The sequence below is a fragment of the Coffea arabica genome, chromosome 4e (assembly GCF_036785885.1).
Source record: "Coffea arabica cultivar ET-39 chromosome 4e, Coffea Arabica ET-39 HiFi, whole genome shotgun sequence".
Classification (NCBI taxonomy): Eukaryota; Viridiplantae; Streptophyta; class Magnoliopsida; order Gentianales; family Rubiaceae; genus Coffea; species Coffea arabica.
The window spans coordinates 5,939,129-5,962,765 of NC_092317.1; the positions used below are offsets into that span (position 1 = coordinate 5,939,129).

General features: G+C 35.6%; 2 protein-coding genes across 5 annotated transcripts; both read right to left on the reverse strand.

Annotated features, from left to right (window-relative positions):
• Window positions 1-684: 684 nt before the first annotated feature.
• LOC113742549 (uncharacterized) lies at window positions 685-8,423 on the reverse strand. 2 transcript variants are annotated; one of them, XM_072047376.1, is made up of 14 exons: window positions 7,927-8,423; window positions 6,661-6,751; window positions 6,473-6,557; window positions 6,092-6,176; window positions 5,126-5,195; window positions 3,950-4,019; window positions 3,486-3,531; window positions 3,148-3,394; window positions 2,848-3,053; window positions 2,638-2,712; window positions 1,926-1,998; window positions 1,678-1,758; window positions 1,196-1,275; window positions 685-1,098 (listed from the first exon to the last, which is right to left on the reverse strand). In XM_072047376.1, the coding sequence occupies exons 1-14, from the start codon at window positions 8,040-8,042 to the stop codon at window positions 1,020-1,022; spliced, it is 1,404 nt and encodes a 467-aa protein (XP_071903477.1). In that variant the 5' UTR covers window positions 8,043-8,423; the 3' UTR covers window positions 685-1,019. The 2 variants fall into 2 exon arrangements, with proteins under 2 accessions (XP_071903477.1, XP_027126205.1); XM_027270404.2 differs by having other exon boundaries at window positions 1,926-1,995; window positions 7,927-8,414.
• Window positions 8,424-12,705: 4,282 nt separating this feature from the next.
• On the reverse strand, window positions 12,706-21,793 carry LOC113743000 (DNA mismatch repair protein MSH2). Of its 3 annotated transcripts, XR_011813517.1 has the most exons (15): window positions 21,483-21,793; window positions 21,332-21,381; window positions 21,206-21,238; window positions 19,186-20,259; window positions 17,990-18,544; window positions 17,812-17,922; window positions 17,618-17,707; window positions 17,459-17,530; window positions 16,686-16,796; window positions 15,890-16,016; window positions 15,486-15,688; window positions 14,501-14,650; window positions 13,485-13,728; window positions 13,147-13,173; window positions 12,706-13,053 (listed from the first exon to the last, which is right to left on the reverse strand). XR_011813517.1 is itself a non-coding variant. In XM_072047377.1 (14 exons), the coding sequence occupies exons 1-13, from the start codon at window positions 21,523-21,525 to the stop codon at window positions 13,528-13,530; spliced, it is 2,820 nt and encodes a 939-aa protein (XP_071903478.1). In that variant the 5' UTR covers window positions 21,526-21,793; the 3' UTR covers window positions 12,706-13,173; window positions 13,485-13,527. The 3 variants fall into 3 exon arrangements, 2 of the variants coding, with proteins under 2 accessions (XP_071903478.1, XP_027126854.1); XM_072047377.1 differs by having other exon boundaries at window positions 12,706-13,173; XM_027271053.2 differs by lacking the exons at window positions 12,706-13,053; window positions 13,147-13,173 and having other exon boundaries at window positions 13,290-13,728.
• Window positions 21,794-23,637: the final 1,844 nt, after the last annotated feature.

The window sequence follows — 23,637 nt, forward strand, 5'->3', positions numbered from 1 at the left end:
AGCAACCAATAGAGGCTTTATAATTCAGAATTTTGGAGGCCTTTTCGTTTTTCTTTCTATTATGAAAGGGAAAGATGTGAGTAGGATCCCCTTGGGTCAAGGGGAATTTGGTATGTTTATTTTGTCTGTTTATGTTACAAAGGAAGAAAATTCATCACATCAAATTTAATTAAGATTGGAATTTGCAGTTTATTCCGACAGAAAAATTCTTTTTTTGTTTGATATTTAAAATTAAATCTCTCAAAACAAAATCTTTTACATCATCCAAAAAAGTCTTTTTACGTTTGTACATGCTTTAAGAATTTGTTGAATTCATTGGATTTTCTCCATACTAGAATGATGTAGAACATTTATTGACTCCTATCAAGCCAAGGAAAACACTCAAGATTTCAGACTTAATCATTAGAAGAACTCTCATAATTGAGAGGCCTACATGGAATCCTACATTTTTCATATTAATATCCCCTCCAAAAACAAAAATGTTCACATGGAGGTCTTAAAATCCACAGAATCATTTGGCGAACGCCGTACGTTTTCTTGGATGATGAATTAGTGAGACGGCATCAATCTACAAATACAAAAGCAGTCCCAGTGCCCGCGGAGCAGAAGAATGAGTGGCCAGATAAACATCTGCCGCTGGAAGAAGCTGATCTGGAAACCCTTCCAAGTTCCAACAATGGAGAGTACATCTTGAAGAGTGAATCTACATTTTCAACTCAATTTGCTTTGACAGGTTAATATTTCACAAGGAAGAGAGACCAATAGCACAAAAATTTTCTACTTATAATTACAACTTTCTTAAACAAAAATCAGTATCTACATAAGAAAGACAATAAGAGATCACAGTATGAAAAAGACGTGACTGCAATCTATAGATGCCCTCTCTCTCGTTTCTGTTAGTTCAGTAAAGCGACACCACGTCCTGCTAAGTTTTGGAGAAAACTGCAGCATTCAGTTGCAAGAAGTCTATCCATTTGGACGACCCTCAATTCCCACCAGTTTAGAGCAGGAGCAATGAACTATACATCATACACAGGTAACTGCTCTGTGATGGGGACACGGCAAATAGGGCATTTCTTGCACTTTTCAGAGCAGGTGCTGCACCAAAACAGAATAATGAGAGAGAGAGAGAGAGAGAGTTGTAAATTGACTGAAGTGGGATTTTGGGTTGTAGTGTTAACACTAAGTGCAATACCTGCAAAGAATGCGATGCCGACAGGGAAGGAGAACTACACTTATCTCTCTTTCAAAACAAACCCTGCATAGAACTTTTTCCTGGCCGATAAAGGAAAGGTACGCCAAGTGTTAAAGGTCAAAGCAAACATGACAGAAGGACCAACTTAAAGGAACATGCAAAGTATTTGATCAGCAGAAGTAATAGAAGGTTAGGGCAAGATAGTTGTATCTGTTCTGTTTTATCATTGAATTGGAACCAGACAATGCTGTACTAAAACATGTTGCAGGAATGGAGGAAAGCTATCCACTTCATTTGCGTTGTAGAAAGTAAAATTGTCGAAAAATTGATAGTATTACTTGCCTAAAGATTTAATGCTCTCAACAACCTTGTTACTTATTTCAATCTTCAACTTAGTTTATGGTACTTCCATTATGATTGAAATATAAATTCTCACAGTTGAACTTTAAACCAGAAGATAGCACACAGACTGAGAACTTTACATTTTGTAATCTTTCATATTCCTGTTGGCTAAACTTCGTGATTTCTGTTTGCTCCCCAAGTGCTGCTTGTAGTCTCCAAACCTGAAATATTATAGGATAACACAAGATGAGCAAATAAAATAAAATATTTTTCCAAAGAATATGGAAGACAATCAGTAAAGGAATCATCACTAGAAACCTCACACTTAAATGTCAAAATAGTAAATTCAAGTGGTAACACGCAGAATAGTATGGCAGTTGCAATTTACCTCCTCAGCAAGATCCTTCTTGGGCATCTTTTTAACTATCTCAGGTGGATAACCACAGAAAGTATCATAACTGCTTCATAAGAAAAATGTAAATGATTGTAAGAAAGACATCATACATGTTAAAACTCTTGATGTCACCATGTGGAAGAGTTGATACAACAATTAACAGCATTTCTTTTGCATTTTCTATGCATATTACTAACTTTGGCTGGCCGTTCTATATAAATGGAGATTGAATTTTTGTTCAATACCAACCTAAATTTGAAGAATAAGGCACTTTAAGGAGGAGTATCATAACCTAATGCCTTTTAGGCAATAACCTAATTGAGGAAAGCAAAGAAGGGGAATAAAAAACTGACAAGCAGGGGAGAAAATAATACAATACTCCCCCCAGTTTCAACCCTTAAATTTTGCTTGCTATGGGCTGGAGAGATGCTAACTTATTTATATATGCTTTTCTTCATATGAATGACAGTATAAACCCGGGCAGAGAACCTCACATAGTTCGACACCAGTAGATACTACTGAGCCTTCCAGCTAACTAACACAATTTTAACCATAAAGAACTCATATTTCTCAAGTTTCTCACTTGTCTCCCATAACAAGGTAATAAGAAGTATAGTGACACGTGCTTACATAAGTTCACTCATTCAATCTCTTGACTAGAATATACCAGCCTATTTCTTACTAATGAAAATGTAAAAACTCTTACCCAGAGGCCCCATCATGGAAGAGACGAGCCTGTTCTTCTCTACTAGAATCATCAATGGACCACCAACCAAGCAGCCTGCTTGCAAAGTTGTAATACATACAGTGAGAACTAATGCAATATATTCTTTGTGTCTTTTCTCTCCCCTTCTTTACTGCAGTATACAACTCCCAAAGGAAATACCTTTTTCATCTGGGAAGCTTAGCACATTACCTTGAGCCATGGTGCAAGAAACCAAAACAGTCACGAACTTTTGAAGTCACCACAAAATATCTGCCCGTTTCATCTCCACTTCGTAATAAAATCACAAGTTTCTCAACAAATCTAGATGCAGCAAATAGGACTGCAACTCCTTGCAACAGGAATATAGGAGAGAATAGCATGGGGATAGGGATATGTCTGGCACCTGGAGGTGTACCCTGAATTCAAGAACCAATAGTGGATTACTTGGCAGGATATCACAGGGAATGGGTCATCTTGACGTGAAGAATGTTATCCAAAATTGTTAGGTACCTCTAGGCGCATACAGAGAAGGACTTGGAAACAAACAATCGGAATTTTCATGATGTGTCCACCAATGTCTTGGAGAGCACACATTCCATTGCTGGAATCGTCCTCTTCAGAAACCACTAAGCCACTATTCCAGTCAAGATATCTAACAACATTTGATGATGTACTTGCTTCTCGAGCATTAGGACTTCTATGGATCATTGGATTAGACCACTTTGTGCAAACAAGAAATGCAAAGCACTCTGCAATCCTGTAGAGGAACAGAACAGGTCAACCCTTGTTACTCAACTTCTACATGAAACTCAACAACAAGAAGTACATAATCCAAGTAAAGATCGTACCCATAGTTTATAAATAAGTCCCACCAACCTAGAGCACCTATATCACCTGCAAATGTAAACCAAAAGGCATACATAAATGTCAGTGGCTTACGCCGTGACATGAAACTATCCACTCTGGCCTGCATGGTTATCACTTTTTACTCCTCTCTATCCTTCCACGTATCAGATTCCAGCATCAACATGTTAAACTACATAATGGGAGAATAGCGCAATTTATTTCTTCAAATATTGAAATTTCAGATCTTGAGGAACTCATATTGGACAACAAAAATCGATTACAGTCAAGGCCTATTTGATAACCTAAACATAGATTTCTTAACTGTAAACTAGTCAAATCAAAAGGATAAGCTGCCAAAACAGCTCATGCTAAGGTAAATACCTTAAGTTCTGTGCTCAAACGGTAAAAATGAGTGGGTGCAAGTGTGTGGCGCCTGCGATAGAGAAAGACAGAGAGAGAGAGATACCACAAAGCTTCAGCAGGGTGAAAACAGTAGCCGCAACAAAAAAAACCATAGAGATCGCCACCCAGAAGTGCTAATAACAACAAAAGTGTTGTTTAGTAAATTTCATCCCTGTATCTTTAGCGCATCAATATATTGACAACAAAAAATAAAAAACAGTTTCAATATAAGGAAGAAAAGGCTCATTAATGTGAATAATCAATTGGTTGAAAAAATTTCAGATCTATTATGCGCAATTTCTGCATGGTTTAGCTACAGTGACTGATAACAAAATTAAAGAATAAGCATTTTTTCCTGTCTGGGTTTTCGCACTAGAGGCACTGCTAGAGAAATAAACCTCTGCAGTTTTCCCTCCCATTAACAAGTAATGCAGTATTGCAGTCTATTATTCTACATACTGGGAATATAAGCTATTAAGAATTAGTCTCCTTAATTGGACAATATTTTAGCTGATTTCTACTCAATAGGTCCAATTTCACCAAGATGAGTTAAAAAGACTGAGGAAACTAGCATAAGCCAGCACTATAAAGCCAAAAACCTATTAAACATTCACCGCCAAGCAGAATATCTGAATGCTCACGAATGCCCCGCCAAGAAAAGAAACTCTATCTTCCAATTTTCTGTTTCTTTTCCACATCTAAAAAAACAGCTAACAAATCCTTTAAGTTCTCTTCTAAGGGCATTTTAATAATGTTTATTAGGCTGTTACTAGTCTGTCTATCCTACTTCCACCAACAATGAGATAATACCCCCTTCATTAAATCTTGACAGTCCTTTCTAGGAAGCCCATGTAGCAGCTCCTCATTGCTTCTCTCAGAATTCAAGCATTACTAGTGACAGAGAATAAAAACTCACACAAATTTGGATAACTTAAGGTAACAATAAAAATATCAGATTATTATATTTCTTTAATTTCAAAATGTACCCTCAATTTTTTCAATTTTCCTAGGCTATTAAGTTTAACTCAGTAGTCAATCATTTTGAGACCAGAAAATATATATATCATTAACAATAAGATGCAATAGACCCCGTTAATTTAGATAGGAGGGAATAAATGAAAGGAGAAAAAGAGTAGTTGCCAATAGTAGGCAGCTTAATTTCCATTAAGCAATAAGAACAGTATAAGCACAAACATAAGTCACATGACAATGACACATCTAAAGCATTGATCTAACTTACAGGAAGTGTTTCCCAAATAGCCTCATCACTCATGCTTTCATCATCTCCAGGTAATAAAGCCTTGCACATTCTGTATCATGGTACAAGAGTAGTAGCCCTGTAAATATCAAGGGAAAAGCCAACGCAGAAAGAAAACAAAAGCATTTATAACAGCTTAATTTGTTGTCCTATGCCCCATGCAATTTTTTAGCATCTTACCCAGAACAACTGTTTCCATCTTTTTTCTTAATTTCAACTGTTTTCCTAGAGGATACTTCAATGAATTCAAAGTCAGAGAAATGATTACAGCAATTTTTCCTACACAACTCAAATTAGGAAGAGATCATTTGGCAGAATCATGAGTCCTATAAAAAACAGCTAATCTAACAATTCAAAAAAAAATGTACAACCTAGAAAGATAGTTTGGTAAAATAACCAAAAGAAACAGAAGAAAGACAAACAAAACAAGAGAGGTCACTTTTGAAAATATAGATGAGCAGAAAGGGACAGGTCCATTGCAAAACCACTTTATTTTGCTGACTAGCATTAAATTTTCCACTTGAACATCACATCTATCCTTCATGTTGACTCTGCCCCAGCTGTCCAACCCTTTTATACAAGCAGCATTATTACCCTAGAAGTAACAATCTTCTGCTCTTTATTCCACTTACTTTTGTTTATCAAATGCTCCATTCAACATCAATTTATCAGGACATCCATACACAGGAATTTTATGAAAAAGTATTCATTCGAGACTCAGCATTTTCAGTAACGCCTGTGAAACCTACACAGAAGCACCTTTTCTCAAAATCATGCAACTTTTACAAAGACACAAGTTTTCAATTAAAGATTTGTTCAGAATACAAATAACTCAATCAGTAGTTTGTTTTTTAACTAAAGCATCCAAAGATATCACAATATACCTTACTTAGAATACAGCTTAACAGCAAAGGATGAGAAACTTGCACATCAGATGAGTTAAGATACCTGAAGTTGTCAATAAGGATGACAATCTCAAAAGCCAAGAGGGGTAGGAAGACAATCTTTAAATTCATAGCTGCAGAACCCTTAACTGAAACAAAAATAACATGTTATTGAGACCTTGAATCTATAACACTTAAGACAGTGCAAAAGTTATATTCTTCCTCAAACCAAGTCTTCATTATATCCCAATTCGTAAACACGAGGTAGAAATTTCTAAGAAGAGGAAGCAACTACAGGGAAAAATGTCTTTTCTATTATCAGGGGAGGACAAGAGAAAATTACTAAAAAGACAAAAGTCATAGCTTGTTTATCGCAAATAACTATTACTATTGTCTCACTGTCTGGGTCATTTTCATATCAGAGAGTAGAGCTTCACCTCCTTACCATATATGCTCTCGAGATATATACATAGAAGCAGTTCAAATGCGATAAGCAATGGTGTTGCAACCACGGCATGACAAGGGGCCCACTATGCACAAAATTTAAAAAAAGAAGTAAGTATACTGACATAATCCAATTTGTTTAAGAAGGTTGCAGTAGCTGCCAAAATATAGGAGAGCACAAAGACATACATGTCGATCATGTGGAACTGAAGGTGCAGGTAAAGAAAAGCGACCTCGGGCTACAACTGCATGAAACAGCCATAGTGGGAAGAAGATAAACCTGCATTATAGGGTACATACAATTCAGTCAACAATTTCAACAGTTTTAGTGCACCAACAATCCATAATAGATATTGATGCACCAGCATGACAATCAAATTCCACAACTAATTTAAGCATTTGGACTTCTAGAATTTTTGGATCCTGCATGATGAATGATCAAATTACTATGAGTTGTAAAAAATCAAGATTGATAAGGTTAACATTTTTCCAAAGACAGAAAACTTTAAGTGAAGTTAACTCGAATTTTCAGATAACTCTTCCTTTGAGGAACATATAGAAAGAGAGCTGCAGTCTTGTCAACATCAAAACTTGAGTCCCACACTTCAGATAAGAAGGCTCGTAAGAGAGTCTTAGTATGGAACAATTCGTCCTAACCACCACCAAACAGCAACTTTCAGCTCAGATAACCAAGTTATTCCATGAATGCCTGTTGTACAACCAAAATCCAATGTACCCTAGCAAAACTGTCTATTACTTTAAAAAGTTCTATCAGGAGCCTTATAAGAATTTGACACAAGCCTAGAGTCCATGGTGTACAGCTAATCAGCCGTGAATTCTAATATTCATGTGAAGACAACCTCACCTCGGCACTTATTTTGCAAGGGGATAGCCGAGGGACTAGCTTTACAAGGAGCCAACAGAAAAAGGAAATGCAGAACCAATTTCCCCCGGAAACCATACAATTATGTTCTTAAAATCCCTTTTCGCCATATATTACTTCTTCCTCCCTGATTTGCATCAAGCATATTTACATGCACCCACACCCAAAAAAAAAAAAAAAAGCCACAACTTTACCCCACATAAACTTGCATGTAATTGCATTTACCATCCTAATACCCTTTGAAACACAACCAAATGAAAATTAAACCCCGAGCAAGTTCGATTAAATTATGCATTAAACAAAAGATTCAGCACCCAGAACAATAACAAAAAATATAGCAATACGATTCAAAATTCAAAACAAAAAAGAGTAAAAAATTAAATTTTACCCAAATAAACATGCATGCAGCTGCTCATATTAACAAAAAAGATTGAAACTTTTCGCACAATTTTACAATCATAACACCCTTTACAACCAAAAACGCACAAAACTGCAGCCAATCAAACCACACCGAAAGCCTGTTCATCCTGTAAAATTCAAAATTCTCAAATAAAATAAACAAAAGGACTAACCACCAAGAGTAGGAGAAAACATGATCCAGCTTGAGAACCAGAAATATGGTAAACCATAGAAGAAAGGTGTGGGCTGATAGCACCTGTAAAGCTTTTCCCACTCTTCTCCAGCTCATCCTTCCTTCTTCCCTTCTTCGACCCTCTCCTTTTCACTCCCACGCACACACACTAAATTTTAGTCCAAACACCTCTCTGAATTATACCACTATATAAACATAGCAAATATACGAAGAGATAAAAAAAAAGGGGGGTTTTTTTTTTTAACTTTTGATTGTTGGGGTTAACAGGAGTAACTGGTAAGGATAAGAATTGAGGACAGTGAATCTTCCCAAACTGATTAATTATTAATGGGATTCTTCCGTAATGTATTATGTGGCCCTGAAAGGCAGAGATATTATATATATATATATATATATATATATATTAACAAAGGGTTTAAAGAAGACAAAAGAGGAAGATGATTTAATGCTTATTTTAAGATTTGATAGTAGATTTTTTGTCATCTCCGTTAAAGGGGTGGGGCATCTTCCTTCGGCACTTTGGATTGTGCAATCTAATGGTAAGTTGCTAATTGCTGTCTAGTGCGTTGTTTCATCTTGCTGTCAGTTTTGGGTTGCAAAACAACGGGCGCCATTTTTGTAAAATACTAGTCATTAAATACGCTGTATTAAAGAAGATGGTAATTGCTATTATTTGCTAGCATACAAATTGGCCGTTGTGGAGATGGCCATTAATTAGTTTCTCTTTTGCTTTTCTTGTCATGGGAGAAATCCGACTTTTTATGGCCTAATTTTTTTTTAATACAGGGCACGAGTATTAATTTTTGGAAAGGATAACGTTAAGTTATAGAAACTTTTATAAAGAATTGTGATGTGAATTTTTTTTTCAAATTTAAATAGTGAAATGTGGGTATGGTAACTTTTATTATAAGATTTTTTTTTTACAAGTGTCCAACGAGTATTCATTAATATTTTTATATCACATCTAATTTATTATGTGAATATTATCTTTCCTTACACTATGTGCAGTAGAACAATTGATCTCAAGTTCTTCGTAATTAATAATTATTATCTTTCCTTACATTTATATATTTTTTTTAATTAATTTTATTTTTAAAATAATTTAACACTTGAATTACATATGATACTATATTAAGATTATAATTATTTTGAGGTATGATGAATTGCTGTTTTAATGTGACATGATATTTTGTCATAAGCTGCAAATTCAATGTTATGCTAGTTCTCTCTTAAGGGTTTTTTTATTTTTATTTTTATTTTTTAGAACTACTCTTAAGGGTTAATTTGTCACGGTATACATTGGAGGGATGGAGTCTACCCAAAGTAAAGTTTAAAGAATAATTTGATCATTATCAAAAAATAATAATAATAATTTGATGAAAAGTTGGAATTTTTTTTTTTTTTTCAAAACAAGTTGGAGTCCATGTTAAGTAACACTTTTATAAAGGAAGGATTTCAGCTTTTGACCATGCCAAACACCAATTATCGAATAGATTTGGACAGCAGAAACTTTTCTTATACATAGGTATTATTCCAACTTTTGCTCATTTTATAAATACATTTTTAGCCTACTTTTTTATATTGTTAAATGCTCTTCTTTATTTTATACACATTATATCATAAAAAGTATTATTCTAAATAATATTTCAAATAATACCTTATCCAACACATTCAATGGAATCAAGTTTGCCAATATACGCAACGATAAAATCGAGAATGGAACCAAAATACGGAGGACGAAAATCTGAAAGAAGTAAAATAGGAAAACTATCCACCGAAATGATTGAAAAAAGACAGACTTTAATTCTATCAAAGAGAGGATTTTTTGTTGGGTCATACGCCAATTAGGAAGAAAGAGACGGGGCGGAGCACCTGCAAAATTTAATAGAAATCACGTATTAGTGGCAATTGATAAGACGTGAAATTCAAAACTTATAGACATTCCATTCCCCTAAACCTTTGGGATGGCCCATAGCCCCACGGGCCGGCGTCGGTTTTTCAAAGACGCATTTGATTGGGTCCTTTTCGATAATTTTCTGTCTCTATCCAAGACTTAGCGTTCACGGCAAAGCAGCCCTACACCTGGCGCCGTCACAGCCACCTTCCTACAGCACGCTGCATCCTAGCTCCTGTATTAATTATGTTTCAGTACTTGTTTTTTGACAAATTACTATCGGAACTAAAAACCTAATGAATGCATGGGAGTACCTTTTTCAGTCGTACCAATTTAGTACTTCAACAGTTAAACCTCTATTCTAGCCACCTAGTCAAAGCTCAATAGGCACCGAAAAAGGACTAAATATCTCTTTAGACTATAAATCGGGGATTTGAACTCTACTTACAATGAAAAAAATTTAAAAAGATGTCAGTACACCTCTTTGATCTAGTCAGGTCTATATACATTCTAACCCTTTACATGTCCTCTTTAAATCTTTCCCTTCCTGTAAAATAGGATACAATGGAAAAAATTCAAAAGAGGTGACAGTGCACTTCTTTTGTCTAGTCGGATTTGTATACTTTTTAACCCCTTACACATTCTCTTTAGAATTTCTCTCCTTGTAAAATGGGATAGATAAGGTTATATGAATGTTATCGTCGCGAAATTTTTGGATGATGGACTGCTGTATGATACAAAAGAAAGAGATTGAAAATTAAGAACCCGTTTGAATTGTTATTTTTTTGAGTTTTCGTAAAAAATTGTATTGTAACGATTTGACATATATGAGGTAAAAAAATGATTAGAAGATGTGTTCACAGAAAATGCAAAAATTATAATCCAAACAAGGCTTAAGTTCAGCTCCAATTTTCTTTTAAATCCGAAAAGTGAAGTAAAATGAGCAATTGAAAAAAAATGTCCTTTCATAAGTTTAGCTATGGTTGAATCTTTCCTACACTAGTACTATATACATGAATGACAAAAATGCAAAATTTTAATTTACAATTCAACTTTTGCATATATGTCATAGATTCAACAGTGATAATGTATATACTATTAATGTATGTAAGATTTATTTTTCAGATATTATTCGTGAATATTTCTTCACCTTTTTAAGCAAAAAAAGTTAGATTTACTTGTACTTAATAGCAAACATTTTTTTATTTCTGTATTTCTTTTGCCGATTGACTTATATTATGCAAACTTCATGATTTATAACCAAGCACTACTGTCTTAGTTGATTCTACAATCAGTTGAATAGAAATAAAGGGATTTTAGTGGAATGTGGAATGCTCCCGAACTTTGATGGTTAGCTTTATATGACCAAGACATTCAAGAATTTTAAAGCCACTAACTCACCCATCACTTTCTTGTCATTCAGAAAACAGCTATTTTTGGTTTTCAAAATAAAGCTTTTTCTTAACGTAATTAAGTCCGTGAGAAAGGCATACATAAATATCATGTCAAAAATGAAAAATAAAGCGGTTAATTAAAGAGTAAATCTTATATAAATTCACAGTATATACACTATCACCGTTGAATTCATGATACATATACAAAAGTTGAATTTTGCATGGAATCAAATTAAACATGTACACACATTGTAATGTACAGAGTTGCAATTATCATAGGTAACTAAGTCATAGTAGATTCATTATTCCTTCATGTTGATGCTAAATATCCAACCATTGATCGATGATACCGACCTCTTATAGTTCATGTTTGGTTATATGATTGGGACTCTTTTGCAATGCCAGAAAAAAAAAAAAAAATTCTAGTAAGAACCCATGATTTAGTGCCTCCACTCAAATTCCTGTAAAGTACACACTGTAAAGTACACATTGCGTTACTAGTTTCATGTCCTGCATTCCATGTCCTACAAAATATGGCTAGTCTATTCTTTTTCCCCGAAGATAGGCTATTTGAGTTCCAAAAATGATAGAATTGCTGATACCATGCAGTAGCAACAATGCTGATAATAAAAACAGCATTATCTTTTCTTTTCTTTTCTTTTTTTTAAAATAAAAACAACGTTATCACTTAGATATAATTATAAAAAAAAACAACTTCAAAAGTGATATAAAAGTTTTCGATGAGAGGGATTGTAAATAGGAGATTCTGGATTCAAAACCTCCTATTTACAAAAAAAAAAAAAATCACAGTTAGCACATTTTAGCCTTGAGTTAAAATCAGCAGCAGATGTGAGCTGCCAAAACGTAATCTTATAGGACTTTGCAGTACCTCCTTTATCTGTTTAAGCAAACATATATTGGGATTTGAGACCCCTTTCCTTCAATCCATTTGCTTTGCTTGAAAAAGTTTGTGGTAATTGCCGGCAAATACGTTACCTGTCTGATTAAAACTAGGCATTACACACATCCACATACGTTTGTTTACTCAAAGCAATAATAATAAAATATTGTCTTCTCGAACATTTGTTGTCTCTATTAGACCAACAAATAAAAAATGAAATAAATCACAACACGAGAACACTCTATCCTCATATTAGACACCACACCCCCCCCCCCCCAAAACAAAAAAAAGAAAGAAAAAAAGAGATCACCATTATGATAAAATGAATATTTTACTAAATATCTTTTGGTTGTTGGGCTGATTCTTGGAAGTAGCTTTCACAAGGGGAAATGACCTTTTCTACATGTTACTTAAAGAATTATATCTTAAAGCCATTTTGGACTTTAGTAAACCTACTTTTTAATCATGCAGCAGCAGGCTAACGCCCACTAACTTCTTTTAGTGAGCTGGAAATTTCATATTGGTAAAAACTAGCCTTTTACATGACCGAATCTATATCTAACACATACATTTTATAAATGTGTATGCTCATTAAATAGTATTTTTACTTATTAAATACATCAGTCCTCCTTCAAGAGCCAATTGAAGCCTATCCCAATTCATTTCCACATGGAGAAACATAGAAATGTGCAAATGTTCTGAACTTGATTAGAAAATCAACAATTCTTTCCTGCGGAATGTGTCCCGTGAGAAATTGAAACTCCTTTTATCTTCTGGAAAACCAATTATCTCAAGTAGCTCAATATGCAGCAAGAGACTTTTTGGACAGTTAGATTCTTAGGCATTATTAACTGAAAATAAAGCTTCAGCTGTTCAGATGATCTCCATCACCATCATGTGGCCCATGGGTTGTGGCAGCTGAAACACAGGAACCAGCCGGCATGAGAGTGACAATGGAACCTTCCTCTTTTGTTATGGGCAATAATAACTAAAAGAGGCATAGAGCCTTACGCATGGCCACCTATAACATCTCCCCCTCTGGCAATTAAGTTACACCAATCAAATACCATCTCATATTTTCTAATGCATTTGGTCCACTGCTGCAAGGACCAAAAAACCAAAGGAAAAAACGTAGACACAATAAAAAACAATGGTTAGTAGTAAAAGAGGCTTCACAAGAAATTTTGAGCTTATCCGCCACCAGCCTCCAAGAGCACCATCATGCATTCATACCAATGAAAGCTCAGCAAAATTCACATAAATTAACCAGCAGCATTCACAAAATTAGACCTTCTTGCAATTACTCTGTACAGCTGACGTAGAGGGAAGCTGAAAATCAGTACATTTACCAAGTCTCGCCATAACTGCACAAGAAGTGCTTTGATTTGAGAACTAAAAGAATTGCTGGAGCCAGCGACTGTTTACAGCATCCTTCTCCAAGTCATTTCTTAATTGGCTCACATGTTGTAGAGCCTGTTCAAAGTCCATCGTCTCCAGTGGCAACTCAGAGAAATTTTGTAAGAACTGGCTAGCTCGAGCAGCACCTCTGGACATGTCATCAAGATCCAACTCCCTCTTTCGTTTAGTGGCTCCCTGTCAATCATCATGATTGCCAATGCATCATTTCCATGAAAGACCCAACCGGTACCACACAATAGTTGGTCTAGGTTTTACTTTTCATGATGAAGACCATAAAATTGTTTCTCCCAGCTGAAAATCATTTCTGACAGCGGAAGTTTAACCCAAGTTGATGATTGAGCTCTCTATAAAGCTCATCACAACAGACACAATTCATTTACAGGTTGATGAGTAGAAACACTAATCTTTTACTATCTTTTCAACCCTAAAGGCATCAGAATGCTAATATTTCTTGCTCAGCATAGAAAGTAACCACAAGGATTCATTCAAACTTATGATTAGTAAATAAAAAATACATTTTTCTTTAAGGCAATTTCTGCATCGGGAAGTCCTGCTGAATGAATAACATTGAATGCCAACAAAAAGTTTAGAGTGCGCCCAGTTTATGTGCAATGAAGCCAATGACTCACTCAGAATAAATACTTTATACCTCATTGTGCGAGAGCATAATTCTCTCTCAGAATTCAACACAATTCAAATACTTGCCATAGATACCCTGAAAGTGTCTTTTATTCTCATTTTGTTGCCTAGTAACACACAAAGGTACTTAATTTTCTTTTAAGGCATGAATAAATAAAATATCATACCTCATGCCTACATAATGAATTTAGTCAAGCTCTTTCCACGCCAATAAAAAGAAGATAATATTAATAGATGAATAATCAAAGGCCATATAAAGAAGCAGAAGAAGAACCAACATGTGAATGATCAGAAGCAATGAACAAACCTCTTTGGCATCTTTTGGCATAAATGCCATTGGGGAGAAGTCCTCCAACTCAGCAGCCTTTTCCCTGGCAAGTGCAACAACACTTTCTGGGAAGTTTGCGAATTCTGCCACATGAATACCGAAACTCTGATCACAGGGCCCAGGTTCAACCTGGAAATGTGAGGGTAAAAAAATGAACAGTTTTGCCAAGGGAAGATTCAAACACTTTATGTGAATGAAAACTTGAGTCCAGAATGTGAAAAAAGTAAATAATCCAATTTTTGTTACTATTGTGAAGTCAAAAAACTTAAAAAATACCACTGAATAACAAAATTTCATCCACATCCACCCATTTTAGGTCAAAAGTGCTATAATACCATCTGCCATGTTCATAACTAACACATCAATCAAAAAAAGGAAAAAAAAAACACACACACACACACCAATTATCTTTTCCCTGATCCAACATAGAGACTACTTCCATGAAGACCATAAAATCAAAAGAAAAGAATCACCATTAAATAAAAAAATTGAGGTCGACAACAAGGACACATTTATCCTAATCACCCAAACCGTTTCAAGAAGGCATAAACCATCCAATGGAGATTCTTTGAACTTGTTCATGAACAACGAGAGTTAAAAGTACTGGGTCATATCTACCGCATCAACCTCAGTTTGGTCCATTTATCATATGATGCATTTCAAAATCCCACATCCCCCAATATAATTTAACACAGATAGCAAATCACCCTATTGGTTCTCATACACTTACAGAACCGGTTCCAACTTTTAGGAAAAAAAAAATAAGCCATTGTTCAAGACAGCCCACAATATATGTACTCCCTCTTTGGTTGCAATTAGACTATCACACAAAAGGATAAAACTACGTGCGTTCAGCCATCAGCTTGTCAGTTTCCACTCCTTCCACAAAGTTTAAAATATAAAATCCACGATAAAATTCCAAGTTTTCCTTGGGTTAATACAAGTTAAAAGATCGGATAACAACCTTGTAAAGCATGGTTAACTTGCGACTTGCTGAATCAATGTGTGCACTGACATGATAATTTGCTACACCAGCAATGTTGTCTGAAGAACGCTCATCATCAGAAGTTTCATTTGCTAAGGCAGTCAGCTCATGAAAATGAGTAGCAAATAACGTAGGTGCTTTGATCACTTCGAATATGTGCTCACAGATGGCCCAAGCTAAGCCTGATCATTGACATCAAAGGCAAATGAAAATAAATGTCATACTTAGGGTAAACTAATAACTCAGCAATGAAGATCTGATACTACCAACTTCACAAAATGCAGTTCAAATGCTAAGAAAACAATAGGTGCAGGGTGGAAATGTGGACGGTGCAAAAGTTGAAAGATAAAAAAAAAATAAGAAGGTTATAGTACAAAACTAACCAAATCCATCATAAGTTGACGTTCCACGGCCCAATTCGTCAATAATTATTAGAGACTTATTGGTAGCTCCTTTCAAAATTGATGCAGTCTCGAGCATTTCTTGCATAAAAGTGGAAACTCCACGTAGCTGTTGAAGTAACAGAAGAAAGACAGGTAAACACAAGATCTTAAGGACTTCTGAAACAATAAAGAGCATAGTCGTCCCTTTATTTACTTTTTTGTTCGAGCCATTGAAACAAACTATTGACAAAGAAATCAACACCAATAGCAAAAACATCAGGATAAAGAATAAGATAAGTAAATATCAAGGTTTCAAAAGAACTTCATGGAGAATTGAGTGGTTTTATCGATCAATTAATTTAAAAAAACTCAAGACAACTCCTAAAATGATTTGGAACTTGCACAGAAGCCTGGCTACAGGTACATTCTCTGTTGGGTTTTGAAGTCAGCAAATACAGAGTTCACCATTGGCCCTGTAACAGATTAAGCCAGCCCCAGAGCCAAAAAATGGTTAAATTTGACATCTGGAGTATCTAACAGTCTATCAAAAACTTAATAGCTACTAATGTGCTGAGAAAGAACTAGTAAATACTGCATCAATTAAAGTCCAATTCACATCACCAATTAGGTTATAAATCAGGATATGGAAGGACAAACTATAAATTCACCAGATACTCTAGGAAACAGTACTTAATACCAAGGTTTCTCCCTAATGTTTTTAGACAATTTAATTCAACTATTCTAACAAGAACGGCATTCAGCTCTTTCTACCATGAAAGAAAATCTGCCAACTAACCTGGCAGTCACCGGCACCTACACGAGCAAATATACAATCACGCACAGAAATGTTAGCTTTGTCACAAGGAACAAAAGAACCGATTTGTGCCATGAGGATATTCACCCCAACCTGCATCAACAGATAGTCAGAGGAAACTTTTATTAGAGTTAAAAGCTTGAAGCCAAATTTGCCTGGGATATAGAAGCTCAGAACATGGCTTATCCTTTAGTTAGAACTTATTAAAAACCAAAGATTTTGCTATAGTTAATTACCAGTCTTCAATAAACAAAATGCATGGACTGCAAATATGGACAAAAAAGATTGTAATAAGCACTGCCTCTGATTTTTCTTTCCCTATTTCCTGTTTATTTCTCTTGTTGATATTGCAGTCATAATGTTGCAAATCATTTCATTCCAGAAAAAAGTGCACCACTCAATTGAACGTCATCTAACAAAAGTTTGTGCATCCATGCCAGGTTAGACTAATCTGTTTCCTTTCTCCACACAAGGTGGGCGAGGTAGGGTGCGGTTTTGCTACAGAGGACTCCTGGCCCAGCTGAATCCCTTTTAGATGGCATTTTAGAATGCTTACGTATTTGCCGGACTAATTTCATTTTACACCCTGGTCGTGTTAGGGTCATGCAACCTTGCAAGTATGATCCTATATTTTTGACAATTCAGCATCCAACCTCTGATGATACTGATAATCAACTTTTTCACACACACAAACACACACACATGCAGAGACATAGAGAAGAGATACTAGATGCAGAAAAATAAAACCATAGCACCTGTCTTATGAATGTGGATTTTCCACCCATATTAGGTCCTGTAATAATTTGGAACCAGCTTTTCCCCATAACCTGGAAAGACCCAAGAAAGCAGGTGTTGTTAACCTGAATAAAGAAGACCAATTCGGACTACACTAACCTTTAGATTCAAGGACTTACTAGTTCACAGTCATTGGGAATAAAATTCACCCAGTCTTGAGCCTCTACACAAGGATGTCTACTCCCTTGCAATATAACATCTCCAACATCCTGCCAGCAAAATCAGTCAAAAAAGCCCTATTTTCTTCCCTCTCAAGAAAGAGAAATTTCACCACTTTCTAGACTAAAACCATGAATGAAACATAAATCATTACCGGTGGTGTGATCTCTGGTCTTGTGTAGGGAGTGGGGCAACTTGCTGCCAAATCTGCAAAACTAAGTAACACATCTAACTCGGAAAGCAAGCCAGCCACACCCTCAAATACCTGCACCGATTAAAATTTGATTCCAGGCCAACTGTGACAATTTGCAAATAAGGTATGAAGTAGATACCTCTGAGAAAGTTGCTGCAGTTTGAACAACTCTTGCGACGAGTTCCTTCTGATAGTTCTTATACTCATCCACTATCTTTTGGTACCGGTCCCCTAATTTCCTGAGCTCTGAATTTGTAAATTTTATCCCGTCCTTCCGAGTTTCAAGAACAACAAAATGGGTATTGAGCTTCTTCCTTACTTTAGGCTCTTCCTTCTTTGTAATCCTAAAGACATGTCCAAATTGCGTGCCCTTGTCTAGTTTAAGAGTTTTATTTACAGCTAGATCAAGATCATTAGCGATCTGCCTATGCAAATTATCAATCTGCTTTTCTAGTGACTCTTGCTCATGCTTCATGGCAGACAAAGTTGAATCATAATCAGGGGAAATCATGTATTCTCCATTCTCAAGTTGATCCAGGTCAACAGATGTTTCCACAAGACCAATGAACTTATTCAAGTGACGGTCATCAGTCCAGTCCTCTAGTTTATCCAGAAACCTTTCTTTTATGAATGAAGCAAATTGTCCGTCATAACGCTCCAAAGCACTCTTAATATATGGTAGCCTGATGCTTGACTGACAATGAAGAAAAGAAAAATCAATAAATGCAATACATGTAAACCTTATTGAGAGAATAACAAAGCACTGCAAAATGAAAATATAATTACTTAAACCATATGCTTATGATCAATGAGATAAGTGAAATTAATTATTTGATATACTACTGTGAAAGATACCATACACCATACCACTTGAATTCAATCATATTGCAAACAATCAACATTTCAGATTAAAAAGTCTAAATTCCATGAATGAAAACATTACAGGCCTTTCTGCTCTCATAAATCACCTTTCTAGAGGCAATCCGACCAACTTTATTCTTTTCTTGCAGGATGTAGGTAAAAAAGGAAACTCAAACATAAAAGATACTAAACAAGTACTCAAATTAACCAAATAATTATGTCCTGATTGGGTCGATAAAGTGATACTACTTGATTTGGTAGACAGATAATAGCACTTAGCTGTAGGGTAGAGATAAATGCACATACAGCAACTATATGAAGGGTTTCTAAAACATTCATCAGATAGTTCACTTGAGAATATTTAAAAACAGCTTGTAACAAGTAATAAAAATGTTTTCTTTTCTCTACAACAATCTTTGAAACCTCTGAGTAGTTGGAACCTGGAAATAAAAGGCATAACAAATCAGAAGTCACCTGATAAAGTTTTACAACATGCAGCAAACCAGCTCTCTTCTTTTCGAGATTGCGTACTAATCGCTCAATATCTGAGATCCTCTTCAAATGCTGCCTCAGGTCTTGTCGAAGTCCAGTATCCTCTACAAAAGCTTGCACCAGATCCAGTCTCGAGTTTATCTCATTTACATCTAATAAAGGCTGTTTAAGCCACATGTGCAACAATCGCTTTCCCATTCCAGCAGTGCAGGTTCTATTCAAGAGACCAAACAAGCTAAAATTTTTGTTTGCATCAGACTTGCTCTCCATGACATTTAGAGCCCTCATAGCAGCAGAATCTAATCTCATGTAATTGTCAAGGTTGTATTGCCGGATTGAATAATTTCCATAATTGCTCTCATCTGCGAGTAATTCTGCATAAGATAATATAGATGCCAAAGCACCAGGTGCAACTTCAAATCCAGACACCAAATCCGGAATTGGTTCCAAAGATCCTTTGACAAGCCTACTGAGATCCTCAACTAAATCCCTTCCTTTAAACTCGGTTTTCTTTCTTTCAGTTATCATTACGCCACATCTTGATAATGCATCTAGCAAAGATTTACACTCACTGGACCTGGCACTCTCTATAGGCAAAATACATTCCTTGCAACCAAGAGCTACTAAAACTGACTCCACATTCGTAAAATGGCTATCATCTAGAAATTCAGCCAGTCCAAGCATTCTCTTAGTAAGATCAAGATAGGCTAGGCCAATAGTGCATACATTTTCGCGGAAATTTGGAACAAGAGCAGCAATGACCGGAGAATTCTGCATTTCATTGTTGGCAAATAGAATATCTTCGAAACTGCCAATATTTCCAGGGGTTCCACTTTTCACCAATCTCCAATTTGAGCCACTGCCCTCGTACAATTCAATAGTGTGATCGGTTCTCTCCAAAAGTAGGTCACGAGCAATCGTCTCGAACATATTTTTACTCACACTGACACTAGAAATAGCACCAGAACCACTACCCAATTGTCGCAAAGCGGTGGTTGTGTGGTAATATGTCTTTGCAATAAAAGTCGCATTTTCTCCATGAGCTGTATAATAGTCCTGCATAACAGACACAATAACAACAAATTACTGCATACATCTAACCAGCTGCTTTATTATCTTTTCCACCTCTATGTTGCTCTGCATGCAGATGTGACTAAATTAAAGACACAACCATGGAAAAACAGAATCTCCCTCTTCCTCTTTTCCCTTTTACAAGAACCGAACCTCAAGTACAACTTAACCTTTATTTCCCTTAAACTAGCCAATTCTAAAAACTAGAAGAATGCGTTTATCAAACAAACACACACACATTAATTTGGTGAGTTATGTCAGGAGAAAATAAGAAAAGATTTCTAGTATTTAGTTGACCAGGCGACATAAAGACATTGAAAATGGGACTACAAGGTTATACAAATGAGCATAGAACACTAAATGGAATTTCTAGACACCAGTACATCAGCCATCAGCCACAGAACCAATCGGACCAAAGCTGTGTGTTCTGGAGCTTTTCTCTACTTCCTCTCTCCCTTACATGCAAGGAGTTTAGCTTAAGATATAAATTATATGTTTTAGCTCGTGTCATTACCACCTGTTTACCATAAGCAAAAGATATGTGTTCTAAGGTGAAATTTCTACAAGGCAAACACACTTCAGAATAAAAAACTTTTCATTTTGCTCCTGATTCCCCTTCTTCATTATTTTCCATCAAAACCACAACTTGCTAATCCAAAAAAAAGTCCCTTTTTCGCCAATGTTCTGACTAGGAAAAAGAATTAGCTTTCACGAAAAGCATCTAAACTGTTAGCAAAGAAATTTACAATCCTTTTGAGGTCAAACAACTAGATAGTACCCAAACAGTTCAATCGAAATCATCAAAGTACATAAAAAAATATTCAATTTTTACCCCATAAATTGCATAATTTGGGTTAGCATTTCACAAACAATCTAACAAGTCTGTACATTAACAGCATTAAGACACACAAGAAGAGATGGAGCAAACTACCCGACGATCAAAAAATCGAACAGCTCTAGCATCCTGCATGCCAAAAAGAAAAAAAAGGCAAGTGAGTGAGGGCATTGAGCAAAACTTCATAGCATCTTTCTAAATTAATATTTATTAACTACTTACACTGGGTAATGTTTTGAAAAATGAGAGAAACCCTTGAGCCTGTTTAGCATCTACACAAAAATAAACCCCGAAAAACCCAAATATTAAACAAATAAACAGGAAAAAAGGGGTTTTTAGATTATTAAAGTACAAAAAATGGTAAAATCAGTACCGAGTTTGAACTCAGGAAGCTTGCTTTGTTCTTCGTCATTCATTATTGCCGATACAAAACGGCGATTTCCGAAATGCTGTCGTTTTGAATTACTTTAAACGGACAGGGTTCGGCTGCGCCTTCTTCTACTTTCTGTGCGTGTTCTTGAGAGTGTGGAGTGTGTGCTTTTTAGTGTTGGGTTAAGTGAAGGATATTTGGCGGGAAGGAAACGCGCGGGGTTTCCACTTTACATAGAGAGGAAGAGGAGGCCGCCGGGGGTGCAGATTTTCGACGGAACCGAATGCCGTTTTGAGCCACTTTATGCTAAAACGACGTCGTCGATAGATATTACCCCTTGACTAACTCTAAACGCATTTCAATGAAATTTTCCACATTTTTTAATTGAAAAGTTTTAAATTTAGAATTTTTCGACTTAAAATTCTCTTACTTTACAATCCAACTCAACTCTCCTCCTTCATTTAGATTTTTTGCTTAATCATTAATGTGCTTGTTGCATTAGTAAATATCTGTATTTTGACAACAAATTACGATGTACATTGAATAGATGCACAACAAAAATTTAATGACAAAACTTCATTAAAATTTGGCACAAAAAAAAATGCAAAAATATGAAACTCGCCGCATATTTAGTAAAACACAGGACGAGTATAATTCAGAAATTTTACATGCATATATATATATTATGTAAATTTCTTTTTAAACTATGGCACAAAAAACGCAAATTTAGAAAAATTAAGCATATGAATTCATATTATATCCCTCCCGTATCTTACAAACTAGCATAGGACTCGTATTATTGCATATTCTTGTTATTGGTCCAAAGCTCGTTATGTCAATTTTAGGCCTCACCAACAATTCCCCTTTCCCCTGTTATGGTGTTTATTGGACATTACACCTCCCACAAAGTTAATAAACTTGCTAACCATATCAAAGAAGCACCTAATTAAAAGAAAGATGCTACCAACAAAAATATATCATCCAGAAACAAAACTGTGTAGAGAATTCAGTTAGTCTGTGTGGCAAATTCAATGCTAGACAAAAATACAATGTAGAGAATTCGTTCGTATTGGTTTTCCTCTCATAATCTAAGAAAGTTACAGGTCAATTTATTTGCATCAAAGCTTTAGCCATGTCAAAAATCAGGTGCTAAAACATATTGTACTGAATTTTAACCAAAAAAGGGGTTTTGAGGCCTTTTTTGTTTGGAAACTTGAAACAGCCCCATGTAACATTAACAAACATCTTTAATCAGTAGTATTAACACAAAAATGAAAAAAAGTGTTCACTCACTCATTGAAGATAAATCCCTTCGATTGGATGGCTTGTTTGATGGATTTCGACGTTGGATGGTAGCAACAAATATTACCCTTTTTTTGGGAGGATGAATTACTCTCGAGGCAGCGTTGCTTCTTGCTCTCATCAAGTTGAGCTTATGACTGGAAAATGATCTCGATTATTTCTCACACGAACATCTCAAGATAAGAAATATTGCAGAAAGGAAACTGAGCCTGCATGGCGAGAAAAATTCAGGAAGGTAAGATTACAAGCAAAAGATAGCGAATGCCCCGTTTCTCATCGAAAGGAAAATTGAACCAGAAAGCTCCATTTTCCTTGTTTATAACCAATGAGCTTCAAACTCCAAGTTTCCATGCTTTAGGGATTCTCTCAACTTTATCCTAGCATGCATATTAATTTTAAGAATGATTTGTGATTGTAAGAAGTACCATATTTTTCACTAAGCAATTCTTACAAGCAACTCGATTTTGCATTTTACCTTTCTCACTTTTTTTTTTTTTTTGAATTTTTGCCTTGGAGCACCTATCTAATTGACTAATTCGTGCACGCCTAGAAATTAAAGCAAGTCGTTCAGATATTCCAAAGCAAAACAAAAAGCACTAAACATCGAACGAAAAAAAGAAGAAAAAAGAGTACTCAAGAATCAACTCATCAGCATCAAAATGACAAGTCTAGTAATAAGCCAAGAGGTAGTTCTAATTTTTTTCATGCATTCTCTTGAAAAATTCTTCAAGAGGTATTGTGTTTATGGCAGTCGCCGGCACAGATGGAAGGAGGTGGTGCGCCAGATGTGGAAAAAGGATCAAACTACACCTGTGCACTTGATCAAGAAGTGCCATGTATATATATGTAGGGGTTA

Bases quoted from the DNA above. Each gene is read 5' to 3' on its own strand.
- LOC113742549 (XM_072047376.1), bottom strand. From the start codon at position 8,042: ATGAGCTGGAGAAGAGTGGGAAAAGCTTTACAGGTGCTATCAGCCCAC. The intron at 4,020-5,125 runs GTAAGTTAGATC...TGTTGTTATTAG, and splicing joins CTATTTGGGAAACACTTCCT to CACTTCTGGGTGGCGATCTC. The intron at 3,532-3,949 runs GTATCTCTCTCT...TTACATTTGCAG, and splicing joins CACCCTGCTGAAGCTTTGTG to GTGATATAGGTGCTCTAGGT.
- LOC113743000 (XM_072047377.1), bottom strand. From the start codon at position 21,525: ATGAATGACGAAGAACAAAGCAAGCTTCCTGAGTTCAAACTCG. The intron at 15,689-15,889 runs GTTAGTTTTGTA...GTCAATGATCAG, and splicing joins GTCAACTTATGATGGATTTG to GCTTAGCTTGGGCCATCTGT. The intron at 13,729-14,500 runs GTTTGTTCATTG...GATGATTGACAG, and splicing joins TGCCAAAAGATGCCAAAGAG to GGAGCCACTAAACGAAAGAG.